This window comes from Phoxinus phoxinus (genome assembly GCF_949152265.1).
Source record: "Phoxinus phoxinus genome assembly, chromosome: 21".
NCBI lineage: Eukaryota > Metazoa > Chordata > Actinopteri > Cypriniformes > Leuciscidae > Phoxinus > Phoxinus phoxinus.
Genome location: NC_136896.1, coordinates 30,013,867 through 30,031,405, shown reverse-complemented (window position 1 = coordinate 30,031,405; position 17,539 = coordinate 30,013,867). Strand labels below are relative to the sequence as shown.

General features: G+C 38.1%; 2 protein-coding genes across 5 annotated transcripts in view; one reads left to right on the top strand and one right to left on the bottom strand.

Annotated features, from left to right (window-relative positions):
• The first annotated feature begins 5,261 nt into the window (after positions 1–5,261).
• Positions 5,262–17,539, top strand: part of slc39a11 (solute carrier family 39, member 11) — a 159,187-nt gene continuing 146,909 nt past the window's right edge. For 2 of the 4 annotated variants that reach the window (XM_079595591.1, XM_079595590.1), the window contains exons 1-3: positions 5,262–5,422; positions 13,234–13,346; positions 14,699–14,737. In XM_079595591.1, coding sequence (XP_079451717.1) covers positions 5,383–5,422; positions 13,234–13,346; positions 14,699–14,737 — 192 coding nt within the window. In that variant the 5' untranslated portion in view covers positions 5,262–5,382. Of the gene's footprint in view, positions 5,423–12,026; positions 12,153–13,233; positions 13,347–14,698; positions 14,738–17,539 lie in introns of those variants that run through there. The other 2 variants (XM_079595593.1, XM_079595592.1) reach the window with 1 other exon arrangement.
• LOC306989678 (somatostatin receptor type 2) lies at positions 5,921–7,216 on the bottom strand. The gene has a single exon (XM_079595594.1). The coding sequence runs from the start codon at positions 7,073–7,075 to the stop codon at positions 6,047–6,049; it is 1,029 nt and encodes a 342-aa protein (XP_079451720.1). The 5' UTR covers positions 7,076–7,216; the 3' UTR covers positions 5,921–6,046.

Genomic DNA, 17,539 nt, shown 5'->3' with positions numbered 1-17,539 from the left:
ATATATGGGGTTAAAGGTCAATGGCTGATAAGTCATGAAAAGCCTTGATGAAAGGTAAACTGTGCCAATGAAAATAAACAGACGCAGCTTGACAAAAAGGGTTAAATAAATCAAAATGATAAATGATTTAACTGAAACAAGTACGGAAAAAGAAATAGCATCCATTATTTTTGATGAGTGGTTGACAGAGAGAGCCATTTCTTTTCCAAACTTGTTATAAAGCTCTAAACAAATGGATATGCAGTATGCAGTGTTCAAAGAGAAAGGCAACAGTGAGAGGAAAACATTCTCCTCAAGCTGACAAAAGTCCTGGATGGTGTGTGGTAAAAATAGAGAGGATTATGCATTAGTTATGAGAAAGCAAAGCATTTTTGTGTTCTTTATTATTGGCCACTTTTATGTCCCAGTTGCTGATTTTTATTAAAAACATTATTTTTACAATGCCTTTATCATTCATTTTTTATACTTTTTTTATCTAATTTTTTACATTTTATTATTTTAAGCTAGCGAGCAAGCTAGCAAACACATAAATATTACCCTAAAAATCAATATAATCATAAAACATTTCAATATATATATAATTATATACAATATTTATAATTTTACACAAATAACAAACAACACTTTTATTTAAGACCATATAAATACATAATTTTTTGGCATTTTAAAGTGTTTAACATGTGTCATTGAAGATCATGCTTGAAACAAATTATGAGATGAAATGTGAAAAATTAAAAAAAAATTGTGCATCAAATTTTTATTGTGCATAATTATAAGCAATTTTGTCAAATTATTTCAAAACTGTGAACATATTACATATTAGTTTGTATTTAGGATACATAAAATGCTGTCATTTCCAAAAGGAGTGTGTCATTTTATTCCAACAAATGTTCAAAATGCCATTTCCACTAATGTTTTGTGGGTGAAATATTGCATGGTGGAAATGTTCATGACAAAAATCCTCCACAGATTGAATAAACCTTATCGAGAGTGTTTTTTGAATGTTCTACGAGCCCACAAGGCCACGGTTAATCTGTGAACTCAGCAGGAGAACACCAACAGGTCGCAGTCGGGTGGAAGACTCGCATCTCATTTATTATTATTATTATTATTATTATTATTATTATTATTAGGGCTCCCGTTTCAACACATGCTTTTGTGCTGGACTAAAATAAATGTGTTAAACAGAACACAGGAAGAATCTCCTTCATTTTGCTGGATATTTATTCATGTTATTATTTTTTATTTAAAGTCTAATCATTTGAATCCCTTGAAACTCACCAAATATTACATATTTCAATGTTTTTTATAAAAATAAAAAAAAATTCTTCATGCCTTAAAATATCTTGAATGTAACTCGACACCCTTGCCTCATTTAGTATTCACAGTTCTATGAATATATTTTTGTATTTTTCTACTTACTACATCAGATGTTGGACACTAACTCCAGTGAGTGATGATAATTCATAACATTTCCATAATGTTTCCATTACATCTGATCTTATTCTTTTAAGAACATGTACCACAGTAGCCTCAAAGGTAAATGATTATACAATTTTGAATGTAATTAATTTTTAACCACTTATATTGGCATCTAAATATTGCCATATTTAATATCCTATACTATAAACTAATCTTGACAAACTATATATCATTTGAAAGCTTACAATCTCTACTTTACATATTTGGTGACTGATTTTCAAAATAAATGACAGAGGAGCCGTAATTTATCAATATGCAACAAGAATATGTTCATACTCCTAAGGCGTGTTCAGACCTTTATTTTGAAATAGTGATGAACATGAAAAATCATGAAAGAATGGTAGAAACCTCAGTTTGTTTTCATGCCAAGAGTTCAAAAGATAGCATCCATTTAATTATTTTAGAAAAAAGGTCTGAAAATGTTTTGAATATAAAGAAATAATAATAGATTCAGCATTAGTGATGTGTCAGCGAGCTATAATGCACATATGTGATCTTCTGTGTTTCTTAGAGGTTGAATTCATTTCAAAATCTGCCAAACTTCCAACACTACTTCTGAATAGGATGTCTACTTCATAAATTGTATGAAAATTGTAAAAATAATGGTTCAGACTCAAACAACATATGGAGATGGACAGTAATGTCCACTAGTGGAGAAGTGTGGTACTGCGCCCAAACTAAATCTCACTGAACGCTCATTTTTTGAGATATCAACCTAAAATTTGAAACACAACTTGTTCAGATTTGTGGCTTTGATTTTTTTGCGTTTTTAGAGTCCACCAGGTTTTGAAAATATATATTTTATATAAAATATGAATAATTAAAGTTTTAACATTGCACATTTTCATAAACTCAAACTTCTATAACTTATTTTCTGTTTAACTTTCTTAATTTATTTCACTTCTTCAAAAATATGCCAAATGTCTTCTTTAAAACAAGACTAATCATACATCTATATTCCAAAGCATTCTTGAATTACAACCATTTAAGTTCGAAATGTGCATTTTCATGTTTTTATTAAAAAAGGGGTGCCGCTTAAAGGGTTAAAGGGATAGTTCCCCCAAAAGTGAAAATTATCCCATAATTTACTCGCCCTCAAGCCATATATGAGTTTCTTCTTTCAGACTAATACAATCAGAGTTTTATTAAAAAAATATCCAGCTCTTCCCAGCTTTATAATGGGAGTGAATATACCTGAGATTTTGAACCCCCCAAAAAGCGCATCCATCCATCATACCAGTAATGCACATGCCTCCAGGGGTTAATAAAGGCCTTCTGAAGCGAAGCCATGCGTTTTTGAAAGAAAAATATCCATATTTATTACTAATCACCAGCTTCCGGTAACGGCCTGAGGCGAGTCTATAGTTCCGGTTGAAGAGTGACCTCTGACCCGACGCATGACCTCTGACCCGACGCATTTTTGAGCGAACTACCACTTTAAACGAATTGCCCTTTTAAGCCGCAACTGTCTTGAATTGAGCTAACCTCTTCATTATGTGCCTGATGTTTCAAACCTATACATTACAGGCCTACACCGGACATGTGACGCCCAAGGGTCCAATTAAAAGCTTTTGTCAGTTTATAGGCAGAGTGATAACTACTGATAAAGATAGGAGGCTGTTTTCTAAGGCACAAAGCCAGATATAAAAGAGACAGCTGAACTGGCGGACAGTTTTGTTGTTAAATGGTCAGATGTAGAGTGTGTTGCACTGTCGACTGGACGGATAATTGCAGAGTTTAAGCAAAAGGTTTCTGCCTTGGACAACAACCCCAAAAACAGGACTGTGAATTACATTATATATATTTTTTAATGGCAATATTGCATTTAAATTGAGTTACAGTTTACATAAGCTTCCTCAGACAACACGTTTTATATAATATTTATATATATATATTCATGTTATATATTCTATTTTGTATTCGTGTAGATTTTTTTTGCTCAATTCTGAATTCGTTATTATTTCATAATAAAAAATAAGTAATTTTCTATATTTTGACATAACAGATGCGTATCAGAGCAATGAGGGATGTGATCTCATCATAACCTCCGGAGAGATGTTATTTAAAATTATTTTGGTACATAATGTGCGTGAGAGCAATTCCTAACCTTCTAATTTTGCATCTAAATCTTTTTTTTGGGGGGAAGATTTGATAAGCTTAATTTTCCATCTGTTTTATGTCAGAGGTGTACGTTTTTGACAATCGTTAGGAAAACATATTCATCATGGAGACATGGGATACTATTTTCCTACACTTGGGAATGAAGGATTTTAAGTGCTCTAATCTGAGCATACTGTCTCCCACCAAGTCTGTCTCATGCATTTTTTTTTTTTTTTTTCACATGATGATGGACAAGAATGAGTGCGAGTACATTTTGTGCACATGTGTGGTCACTGGTCATATTGTTTTGATGATTAAAGTCTTATGCTTCCAGATTTTAGCAGGGAATGAAAGGTATGTTATAGGCTGGCATTGCACCTTGGCTGCCTATAAAAACTGCTGCAAAAACAACAGATGTGAGCCAGAGAAGTGTTGTGAGACGTTTTCTCAACGCATTTCTCAGTCCAACTCTGTCAAGATATTAATACCAACCTCAGTCAAACTTGCAGCCTATATGAACAAATCATTTTTCTCTGCCAAATCCAAGCGGTTATGCATTTCAAAGCAGAAACGTCTCGAATTGAATGCACGTTTGTTTCTCTTTAAAGTTTAATCTGAAAACTTGACGACTTCCACAAAAGAGATTCATAAATGTTTAAATAATGCAATACGTGAACAAAGAGAATAACACACTCTGCCATTAGCTGCACAATTTAATGTTTATGAATAATGATAATTTACATACGTAGACCGGAATATAAAAAGAAACATGTTCTGAATGATTATAAGCAAATATACATGCAATAATGTAAAATATTGGCATAAAAGCATAAGCATAAAATTTTGTGATAAAACAAGGGTAAATTACTGATTTATAATATTCATAATATATTACAATATAATTCAGAATATATTATTAAAAAGAAAAAAAAAAAAGAAAAGAAAGAATAACTGCTTTTGGTTTCTTGGTCAAACAAAAAACATTTTTAACAAATATTTCCAAAAATGGTAACAAAACATTTATAAAAAATAATAAAAACATTACCCTGTGTATGTACATGTGTATGTATATGGCCATGTGTTATTAATAATTAAATTTATTTGAGCAATATGGTCACTTAAACTATGGCTATTACTTAGCATCAATATATCAACTTTTTTTCAAACAAATTCACAAACACATTCCTTATTCATGTGTCATTTAGCAACAGTCACACAAAAATCCTCAAATATTTGGTCCAAGCTGGATGCCATGACAACCATGACATCATCCAGAAAAACACAATCAATTTGACAGCACTTTTACAGGAGGGCAGAAATTGCATAATCATCCTTACAACACGACCCTTCCTTAGCAAAGGAAACCAACCACGTCAACTCCGCTTTTGTGCTTCCACTTATCATGCCTCATTCTGCTCCTGTATTTTTCTTAATCGCACAGAAGCGAAGGCAATCTCACAGGCTCATACTTTTAAATTACACTACAAAAAATGTGGCGCAGAAAGCAATTAAGGATTGTCTGTTTACAAAGTAATTCTATTTATGTTGGAATGTAGCAACATATGCTAGCTATTTAAAGTTCCCCTGTAGTCATTTTATCCCTTAAAACTCATCTTTGATCACCAAAATTACATATTTAAACGTGTTTTTCGTGTGGAAAAAAATATTCATACCTTAAAATAGCCGGAATGCAACTCTACACTCATTTAAAATAAGCCGAACCATGAATATGCTAATTAGCCCCGCCTCCACTCAGGAGATTCACTCGGCCAACTTACTGAGGTAAACAAACGCTGCACAATGGGATCGATCTTTGCAACGTCGGACACTACACATAACGGTAATTAAGATGATTAGCCTTTTGCTTGACTATGTTATTAGACAGACAGCTAATAATGTGCTGCTAATGTTTACATTTACATTTATGCATTTGGCAGACGCTTTTATCCAAAGCGACTTTTAAGGTACACATTTTGCATTCTTATCAGTTCTCAGTTATAAAGGAAAGCTATGTTACACAAACCATGTTCCCGTTTGCCTTAACAATCATCAAAAACGCTTTGAACAAAACATAACGTCAGTGGAGAAAGGCATATATAGTTCATCATAACATCGTAATACACATCATACACCCGCGCTATATTGCTAAATCTACCCGATTTTTCATATCAACAGAAAAATATCCTGGCATCTCTGGAGACTCCCCTGCCCTGCTAGTTCACAGTTAATGACAGGTTGATGTGATTGGTTACAAGGTAGTTTGTGACGTCAGAAACAACATTTAAAACCGTGTTTTTGAGACTGTCTTTAGATCACAGCAGTTTTTAGGAGAAAATACTCAGCAATGGTGTCAGCTTGGCTTATGAATTTGCACATGGTTTGCCTCAAAGCATATTAAAAACACCACATAGACACATAAACAAGATTAAAAGCTGGATTTTCCCCACAGGGGGACTTTAAAACACTAAGCTAACATGCCTTGCGCGTTGGTGTCGCGCAGGACGTAGGCTTCGGTGTCTCGGTCACAGTGTGCCGGCGAGCTCTTATGCGGACAGAGGAGGGCGTGGAAATGCCTTCGAAAAGTTTCCGACAGACATGCGTACAGGATTGGATTGGCGCAGCTCCACGAATACGACAGCAGCACCACAAACTCAAAGCCACGAGTGAAGTCCAGCGCCAGATCCGTTTGGTACAGAGAGCAAAAGTTTAAGACGTAGAACGGCAGCCAGCAAACGCCAAACACCAAAACAACCGCCACCACCATCTTAGTGACTTGTTTCTCCAGCCTGTGACTCTCCAGCAAAGAAGACGTTTGCGTTCTGGCGTTTCTCAGAGTCACTAACAGTGCCGTGTAAAACACAATCATCACGGTGAAGGGCAAAGCAAAGCCCAGTACAAACGTGTAGCTGAGAAAGGTCAACCACCAGGTGTCCGATGCGACATGAGGGTCAACGGTGCACAAACCGTAGTTAGCAGAAAAGTTAATAGCCATTGGAAGCACGGGAAATAGAGAGATAAACCACATTAATGCAGCGATGATCTTCGCCCGTCGTGGCGTCCGCCAACTAGCGAATCGCATCGGGTCCACCAGCGCCATGTACCGGTCAACGCTCATCACCGTCAGGCAGAACACGCTCGTGAATTGATTAATGCCGTCTAGAACCATAACCAGCTTGCAGACGGCATCTCCGAAGATCCACTGGTCTTGGAAGTTTTGGATAGCGATAAACGGGAGTCCTACCATGAAAAGTCCATCAGCCAAAGCCAAGTTGAAAATGTAGACGGTGGTCGCCGAAGACATTTTGTCCAGCTTTAGGATGGTGATTATAACCAGCGAGTTCCCGGCCAATCCCACAATGCAGATTGCCAGGTACATCACGGCCATGGTGACGCTGAACGCATCGAAGTCCTCCTGGATGTAGACGTTGTTTATCGCGGCACCTAGAAGCGACACGTTGTCGTAAAACATTTCCAAAGGCGCCGGCGTTTCCATTTCTAATCTTGTAGTCCTTCTAGTTCGAACGTATTACAAGAACCAGGATTAGTTCTTGATCTCAACCTTGTCCTTGAAGGCTTACTTTCCCATCTCAAGAACACATTTCACCCCAATAGGATTTTGTTGAAATATCTCCAAACCCCAATTGGTGTCAGACCCTCCTGTGGAGATCTTATATATCCCAAAGTGTGTGTGTGTAAGTCATCCGTCGACTCCGATAAGCTGCGCCGGCTCGTTCCAATCCGCTGTTATGAGGTTTCCAGGGTGCCATCTGTTACAATACTTTTGTTTTCATAACTAAACACTCTTGTCAGAAGGTCCATCCAGCCTCTTTCTTTCACACTCCCTTGTTCACTCCCTCTCGTTTTCCTCCTTCTCTCCACCCCTATGTTTCCTCCCTTTCCCTCGCAGTTCAGTGGGGGGTCAATCTGTGCCGATCAACCCCCAACTTCTCCTCTGGGCCACCCACTTTTACAAATGCGTCCCCATCGGATGAGTGATGAATCTGGCCTGTCTCCGTCTGCTTGTTTGAATATGCTGCGTTTCCCCCCCTTCACTGTTTATATTTCTGGCTGATTGTCTTTGTTTGTGGGTCAGTGAATCATCTATCACGCGCACAAGGCCTCAGTGGGTGGAAGCGCTTGCAGATAAAAGGGCAAGAGTAATGAGCGATCACCTTAGTCCTGTTCCTCTTCTGACACGCATTGCTGGAATGCCAGTGAACTTCCCGAGAAATGCCGGAAAACTAACTGAGGGAGGCAATGATTATACTCATATATACTCACCTCACTGACCACAAGCACTGTTTTAGGAGAGATTATGCAATATGCAAATTGTTTTGGAGGTCATCTACTCCCAATTCCATGAATCATTCCTACAAATTTGTAACTTTCCATTGGCACGCTGAGCTTATGTCGAGGTTTTAAGGGGCCTCGGGTGACTTTGTGTTGCTGAAGACAGGTATCCAGTCCTCTCCTATAAATCTACATGGCCAGCGTTTGGTTTCACTGTTCTGGGCTTGAGTTTTCTTGTATCTCTTAACTAGGAACATACCGGTTTTACAAATACCATGCTGTAGTTTCTAAGAATTGTAAAGAAGAACCAGGACGTGATTGGAAATATGTGACCCTGGACCAACAATTTTGTGAAATTTAGATTTATACATCAGATTAAAGCTGAATAAATAATCTTTCCATTGATGTGTGGTTTGTTAGGATAGGACAATATTTGGCCGATATACAACTATTGAAAATCTGGAATCTGAGGAGCAAAAAAATGTAAACTGAGAAAATCTCCTTTAAAGTTGTGCATTTATGTTCACGATTGTGCTGCATTCACTCACAAAAATACATGTTTTATATATTTACGGTAGGACATTTACTAAATATCTTCATGGAACATGATCTTAATATCCTCATGATTTTTGGCATAAAAGAAAGATTGATAATTTTGACCCATACAATGTATAGTTGCTATTGCCACAGATATACCCGTGCGGCTCCAGACTGGGTTTGATCCAGGGTCAAAGACCTTTCATTCAAAAGCATTTAGTGCATGTTCCTGGTCTCATCTGTGTTTCTTATCTTTATTCCTTTGTCTTGTATGATTTTGTTGTATGTGTGTTCTTTAATTATAGTAAAACAGTGTATGCTGAGGTACATTCAACAAAATGCTGGGTTGTTTCAACCCATGTTTGGGTCAAATATGTACAAACCCAACCGTTGGGTCAGAGGTCACTCGTCATGCGTCGGGTCAGAGGTCACTCGTCATGCGTCGGGTCTACGGTCACTCGTCAGGCGTCGGGTCAGAGGTCACTCGTCATGCGTCGGGTCAGAGGTCACTCGTCATGCGTCGGGTCAGAGGTCACTCGTCATGCGTCGGGGCAACGGTCACTCGTCAGGCGTCATGTCAGAGGTCACTCGCCATGCGTCGGGTCTGAGGTCATTCGTCAGGCGTCGGGTCAGAGGTCACTCGTCAGGCGTCGGGTCAGAGGTCACTCGTCAGGCGTCGGGTCTGAGGTCACTCGTCATGCGTCGGGTCTGAGGTCATTCGTCAGGCGTCGGGTCAGAGGTCACTCGTCATGCGTCGGGTCAGAGGTCACTCGTCATGCGTCGGGTCAGAGGTCACTCGTCATGCGTTTGGTCAGAGGTCACTCGTCATGCGTCGGGTCAGAGGTCACTCGTCAGGCGTCGGGTCAGAGGTCACTCGTCAGGCGTCGGGTCTGAGGTCACTCGTCATGCGTCGGGTCAGAGGTCACTCGTCAGGCGTCGGGTCTGAGGTCACTCGTCATGCGTCGGGTCAGAGGTCACTCGTCAGGCGTCGGGTCAGAGGTCACTCGTCAGGCGTCGGGTCTGAGGTCATTCGTCATGCGTCGGGTCAGAGGTCACTCGTCAGGCGTCGGGTCAGAGGTCACTCGTCAGGCGTCGGGTCTGAGGTCACTCGTCATGCGTCGGGTCTGAGGTCATTCGTCAGGCGTCGGGTCAGAGGTCACTCGTCATGCGTCGGGTCAGAGGTCACTCGTCATGCGTCGGGTCTGAGGTCACTCGTCATGCGTCGGGTCTGAGGTCACTCGTCATGCGTCGGGTCAGAGGTCACTCGTCAGGCGTCGGGTCAGAGGTCACTCGTCATGCGTTTGGTCAGAGGTCACTCGTCATGCGTCGGGTAAGAGGTCAAGCGTCATGCGTTTGGTCAGAGGTCACTCGTCATGCGTCTGGTCTGAGGTCACTCGTCATGCGTCGGGTCAGAGGTCACTCGTCAGGCGTCGGGTCAGAGGTCACTCGTCATACGTCGGGTCTGAGGTCACTCGTCATGCGTCGGGTCAGAGGTCACTCGTCATACGTCGGGTCAGAGGTCACTCGTCATGCGTCGGGTCAGAGGTCACTTTTCCGTACTTCCGTTACCGGAAGCCAGTGATTGTAAAGTTATAAATATGGATATTTGTCTTACAAAAACGCATGTCTTCGCTCCAGAAGGCCTTCATTAACCCCTGGAGGCGTGTAGATTACTGGTATGATGGATGGATGCGCTTTTTTGGGCTTTAAAATCTCAGGTACCATTATAAAGCTGGGAAGAGCCAGGATTACAGTAATATAACTCCGATTGTGTTTGGCTGAAAGAAGAAGGTCATGTACACATGTAAATAATGGGATAATTTTCATTTTTGGGTGAACTAACCCTTTAAGTGAATGATAATTCCACCTACAAATAAAAGCAAGTATATTAAAGTCAAAATGTGTTCTTTAATTATCTCCATTATTTCTGTTTATCTTTCATCTCTCTTCTTTGATCTAATTTCTTATGGTTTATCATGGCTCTGAATCACAAACACTCAAATGCACTTTGCCGTATAAATCACGTGATGCTTTATTTCCCATCTTACATTTTACCTTGAGTTTGACAAATCTGTTTATGAGCTGCTGAAAAGCCACAACAATTCTACGATTTCAACTATTAGAAGAATCCAGCATAATTTATTCAAAGTATTTTGTCACAATAAACAAACACAGTTCATGCTCTGTCATTTTAATATTTCAAAAAACTTCAAACCCTATTTCACAGACCTTAAAATCAACATGAGCCGTTCATACGGTTAATGAATCACATTGTCATGAAAGAAACTAAAATCTGCTCACCATAAAATAAAAAAATTAAATAAATGTGATGTGATGTGAAGCAGTGCAATCATAACCAGTGCTTTTCTAAGAAAGCCAATCGTTATCAAGAAAGAACATTGGATCAAATAAACGAGACAGAGATGAAAGATAGCGATAAGAGATTGATTATGCTGCAATAATACAATTTTATCATTGGAAAATGATTTGAAAGAGGTTCAAACTCAGATTGTCTGAATATAAAACATGAAAATATCATTACATTTTTAATAGTTAATTTAATTCACTTTTCTGTACATGCTGCAAGTGACGTCACCATATCAAGACGTAAATTACAAGTTCTTTATGATTTTTTTAACCTTAATTAATGTTTACATTTCTTTTAATTTAAGTAATGCTTTATTTTCCCCCATTCTTGTTTATTTTACTGTCTAGTTCTGCTTTTGTTTTGTGCTATGGTGTTCGTGAAGGGTTTTCTTTTACTTTTCTTTATATTTTTGTTATTCTTAATACTTATTGTTGTGTTCTAATTGTGTTGTTTCACACTGTAAACTGAATGTTCAAATAAAGCATATATAAAAATTAAGTTCTTTATGATATTATGGTTTCAGTGCTTTTTAATTTTATTTTTTTTCCAAAAGGCTAACACACCATTTTCTCCCAATATAATTATCCAAATTCTTCCAGAACAATCTTGCATGGAGGCCAAGGTACAGCAACTTACTAATGTCTTTTTAAATCTATGAGTTTACATCTGTGCAAATTATAAACCTATGCAAACTTTTTATTATTAAAAATATGATCTATTATATATATTTTTTAAATTAAAGAAATATCAAAACAAACAATAAAAATAGAATAGAATACAATGCATTTCAAATGCTAGGGGGAGGTATAAACAATTATAAACATTATAGGAATTCTTTAAAGAGTGTACATAAAATTCGAATAGTTTTTTGTTTCTTCGAGGGCAATATTGACTCAAAATTGCCTTCACTTGATTTTTAAATGGAATAAAACATGTTTTTTTCGAATCAAAATTTGCATTCATGAATGTGAAATTTAGCCATCAAAATAAAAATATTAATAAAATAAGTCTGGGGTTGTTTATCTTTGCGGAGTTTACAATAATACCTAGTAGAACATCTTTCCACAGTAGGCTAGCCTATGTAAAATTTTCATCAACATTTCTAAAAATGAGTCAAGTACATTTAGCCGAAAAGAAAGAAAGAAAGTCACATAAGGCCAGTGCTAAAATAAATGAACAGCTGTCTCTGCAAACTATGCAAACTGATGCAAACTTCATCCGACGACCTGTTGAACGCAGCTGACGTGGCCACTTTAAAACTCCGTAGCGTGTGAATTAGCCAATAGGAGCTCGAGGGGGGCGGGGCTTACGCCGTAACACAGACACGTGTACAGGGAAGCAGGAAGTGAAGAGGCTCAGTCGGTGCCTGTAAACAGTAAGTACTATTCAATAATAAATAACTTAGTCTATGCTGAGGTAAAAATGTCAAAGAATGAATGAAAACGAACTAAAAATCGGCTATAGCTATGCTTATTTTCGGTTTTGGAAATGTTTGAATGGTTTAAATGCAGCAGAAGTTCACGATGGTCTGTAGCAGATAAACTTTATTCGGCACTGCTGTCACTTTATCATATCACTGGATTGTTTAATAGTTATCAAATAAAATATCAGCTTGTTTCGATGCTTTAGTGTTGATTTGAGCATAATGACAGGTGCTGTACTCACTAGTGTCACTATCTGACACTAGTCTAGATATATATTGTATTGCTTACACTTTATTTTAAGAGGTCCGTGTTTCAGTGTAATTATATATTTAATTTCTCAGTAATATTTGTAATGTAGCCTACTTTCTGTAGGGTTAGGTTTGCTTTAGGGTTAGTTGCATGTAATTATGCAGAATTTATAGTTAGTACTACATGTAACATGCATAACAAGGACACTCAAATAAAGTGTAACCATATGTGACCAATTTTTTTAAAATTGAGATTTATACATCATCTGAAACCTGAATAAATAATATTTCCATTGATGTGTGGTTTGTTAGGATAGGACAATATTTGGTCGAGACACAACTATTGAAAATCTGGAAAATCTCCTTTAAAGTTGTGCATTTATGTTCACGATTGTGCTGCATTCACTCACAAAAATACATGTTTTATATATTTACGGTAGGAAATTTACTAAATATCTTAATGGAACATGATCTTAATATCCTAATGATTTTTGGCATAAAAGAAAAATCAATAATTTTGACCCATACAATGTATAGTTGGCTATTGCGACTCGAGACATATTCAGTGTCACATATTTATTGTAATTATAACCACACAATTGTTTCACTGAGCTTGTCATTAAGTGAACGTTAATTCGTTAATTCTACATGCAAATAGTGAGAGCTAGGGCTTGTTTTAATCTCCAGTGCTTACAAGAATCCTGGATAAACAGGATTTGGTTCACACCCAGCTCTGTGATGAATAAACCGCAGCGTGTCTCTTGTGTGTTTGTCGTTTGCACAGGCGTCATGCTTCCAGGCTTCAGTCCTGTGGTCCAGGCCCTGCTGGGGACCCTGTTCACCTGGGGCCTCACGGCAGCTGGAGCCGCTCTGGTCTTCGTGTTCTCCGGCAGACAGGTGAGCTCTATAAAGAAGCAAGCTTTCATTTAAAAGGGGTGGTCGATTATGATTTGACTTTTCTAACTGTAGTTAGTGTGCAATGTTGCTGTTTGATCATAAACAACATCTGCAAAGTTACAACGCTCAAAGTTCAGAGCAAAGGGAGATATTTGCATTTAAGGCGAGACACTACAGGTGAATAGGGTACAATTTTAAAATAATAGATATCACCATGAAACTTCCTCAGTTGGTTACTTACACAAATTCATAAAAAAATGTATTACAAGTTTTTAAAATTTGTATGTTTAATTATGCAAATTAGGCATTATCTCATTAAATATGCACAATTTTGCATATATTTTCGGTAGATAGATCTGAGCATATGATAAAGCCAGGTGCAAAATTATTTTTTCATTTTGTTTACACACAAGATGAAAGATGTTCAGAGGGATTTCAGGATATATGCTTTCATTACCTAGGAAATCAAAATATACTGTTCATAGCCTTAAAAAATTGATTTTCGCTATATTTGTTTGATTAAAATGTCACATAAATCAAGCCAGGAATGATTTATTAACAAATCCCTCGGAACATATCTTCAGAATACTGCTAAGTGTATAACTGGAGAGTTTGGTGTACATCGGCTGAGATGTTTCTACTGGAGAATGACAAAAAACTCATTTTGAGAAAAAGGCATTTAAAGATTTGTAATGTAAAAAATCATACTTTTTTAGTGGAAACAACTATTTACTGACACAATATCTCATCAAATAATTAGCAACAACAATACAAACCACCTAAATCACATCAAAACATATAAACACAGCATTTATGGCCTTTAACTGAGCAGAAAAAAAGTCAAAAACACACATATACTAACACTCTTATTTGATGAAGTTTTTATCAATGATTCTCTTTTTTTCCTGTTTATTACTGTGAAGCTGCTTTGTATCGGTATATTTTATATTTATATTTTCGGTATATAAACTGTGCTAATGTGATGATCTGAGTTTTGTTTAAAACAAATATTGTCATTTTAACAGTAAAGATTACAGTGAAAACTGTAATCGATCAAACGGGACATTTCATGTAATTTTATTTTTTTACAGTAAACTACTGTTAAATGTACAGTTTTTGGAAATGAAATATATATTAGTATTTACCTCAGCTTGTGAAAAAGCTGCTTCTGATGAACTTCATTCATCATGTGTCTCTCTCATCACTTTGTTTTAAGAATAAAAAAAAAAAAATGTTTACGGTAAAGTTGTGGCGACTACAGCTGCTGTTTCTTTACTGTAAATTTATTTTATTTTTTTTTTTTTTTTTTTTTTTTTTACACACAATGTATCTTTTTTCTTTCCTCCTCTCAGAAGCGGATCTTGGATGGCAGTCTGGGATTTGCGGCAGGGGTAAGAGACCCGCAAACCTTATTTTTATAACTCAATCTTTGCTTTATGTGTCCGTCATTTCTTCACTTTTTTGCCATAAATTCTTTTGGTGTCACCATCACACATCTCTTTTTTTTCTCTTCACAATAAAACAGATAATTGACATTCGCTGGTAAGGGCAGGCAGGGGCTGGTTTTCTTCTGTCAGCGAGGCTTAGAAAAGAATAGATGTTATTTATCTGTGACCCAGAGTTAATTACACTCGGTTTGATTATCCTGAATATCTAATGCAACATCAGTTTTGCAGAACTCCTATTTCACAATTCATCTTTTGTGCTCGCCCGAAGGGCCGTGGAAAATTATCTTGCATTGAAAATGAAAAATCTAATTTCCTTGACATTAAATATGCATGGTTTGTAGATTGTAATTTAAAATCCAGTAAACTAATAAATGTTTATTTTCTGCATGCATTTGAGGCATATAATGAGAACTTTAATGATGCTCAATCTTTAGTTTAAATGCAATCTTGCGTAGTGTTTTGCTCTTATTAAATCTGTTGCAGAGATTGAGATTGTTTCAACCTTTAAATATGATTGTACTTGATGACTGTTTGTCTTTTGAATCGTGTATTGATCTACAATACTGGATAAGAAATCATTGTAGGAAATTGTTACTTTGATCATTAAATTGATTAAAAGTGACAGTAAAGACCTTTTCATCAAATAATCCTGAAAAAAATGTATCACAGTTTCCACAGAAATATTGAGCAGCAAAATACTGTCAAATAAATGAGACATAAGAGACTTCTTTCAGCCATCCATCCATCCATTCATCCATCCATCCTTCCATCCATCCTTCCATCCATCCATCCATCCATCCATCCATCCATCCATCCATCCATCCATCCATCATCCATCCATCCATCCATTGTTCCATCCATCCATCCATCCATCCATCCATCCATCCATCCATCCATCCATCCATCCATCCATCCATCCATCCATCCATCCATCCATCATTCATCCATCCATTCATCCATTCATCCATTCATCCATTCATCCATCCATCATCCATCCATCCATCCATTGTTCCATCCATCGTTCCATCCATCCATCCATCCATCCATCCATCCATCCATCCATCCATCCATCCATCCATCCATCCATCCATCCATCCATCCATCCATCCATCATCCATCCATCCATCCATTGTTCCATCCATCGTTCCATCCATCCATCCATCCATCCATCCATCCATTGTTCCATCCATCCATCTATTGTTCCATCCATCCATCTTTCGTTCCATCCATCCATCCATCCATCCATCCATCCATCCATCCATCCATCCATCCATCCATCCATCCATCCATCCATCCATCCATCCATCCATCCATTGTTCCATCCATCCATCGTTCCATCCATCCATCTTTCGTTCCATCCATCCATCTTTCGTTCCATCTATCCATCCTTCGTTCCATCCATCCATCCATCCATCCATCCATCCATCCATCCATCCATCCATCCATCCATCCATCCTTGGTTCCATCCATCCATCCATCCATCCATCCATCCATCCATCCATCCATCCATCCATCCATCCATCCATCCATCCATCCATCCATCCATCGTTCCATCCATCCATCCTTCCTTCCTTCCATCCATCCATCCATCCATCGTTTCATCCATCCATCCATCGTTCCGTCCATCCATCCATCGTTCTGTCCATCGTTCCATCATCCATCCATCGTTCCGTCCATCCATCCATCCATCCACCCATCTTTCGTTCCATCCATCCTTCGTTCCATCCATCCTTCGTTCCTTCCATCCATCCTTCCTTCATTCATTCATTCCATCCATCCATCCATCCATCCATCCATCCATCCATCCATCCATCCATCCATCCATCCATCGTTCCGTCCATCCATCCATCCATCCATCCATCGTTCCGTCCATCCGTCCGAAACATTTTAGTTTGGTTCACAGAATCGATTGGAAGATTAGCTGAAGGCCAGTGAGCACGACAGACTCCATTATCATCATCATCATCATCATCATCATCATCATCATCATCATCATCATCATCATCATCATCATCATCATCATCCTCTTCTGGAGTCTGCTGTTGTCCGTATCCTCCTTTATTTTTGTGGTCTTGCCTCAAGCAACTGTGTTCCTGCTAGATACACCGCAGCATCATGACAATGCCAATAGCAAATAGTCCTGAGGTCACTCTCCCTCGTTCAGTAGTGTAGATATGTGAGGGTGAAGGCATCTGGACAGGCGGGCAGGGACGTCAAGAGCGCCGAGGGGCAGTTAGTCTGATTTGTGTGGCCAATTATAACCATAGGGGGCGGGAGATGTGTTCAACAATACTCGTCACCAGAAATTAATGTGTTTAGACGAAGCATTTGTTCAGTCTAGTCTTTGTTTTCCACTGAAGATTAATGGCTGTAATTTCTGGAAGTAGCAGTCGGTGTGTGTGTGTGTGTGTGTGTGTCAGTGCTTTCGCCTTTTTGTTAGACAGAAAGTGAAGAGTGACAAAGTAATTAGGGAGCGTGAGTGATGTAAAGCAGTCCAGACTTGAACCTGAACCCAATGCTGTGCCACAACACTGACAAAAGAGTCGCCTTTTAACAGCATTACATTAGTTTTTTCATTATAAGGTCCACTTATAGTGTAATTGAGGTTTCTTGCACCAAAAACAATTTAGTTTCACTCCACCATTTTCCCGGGCTTGTTTTATGTCCACTTTCCCCCCTGTGATGTTTAGAAATAATGTGTCTATTCGCATCCTCGTTATTACCTCATCATGACAAAAATGATAT

Bases quoted from the DNA above. Each gene is read 5' to 3' on its own strand.
- LOC306989678 (XM_079595594.1), bottom strand. From the start codon at position 7,075: ATGGAAACGCCGGCGCCTTTGGAAATGTTTTACGACAACGTGTCGCTT.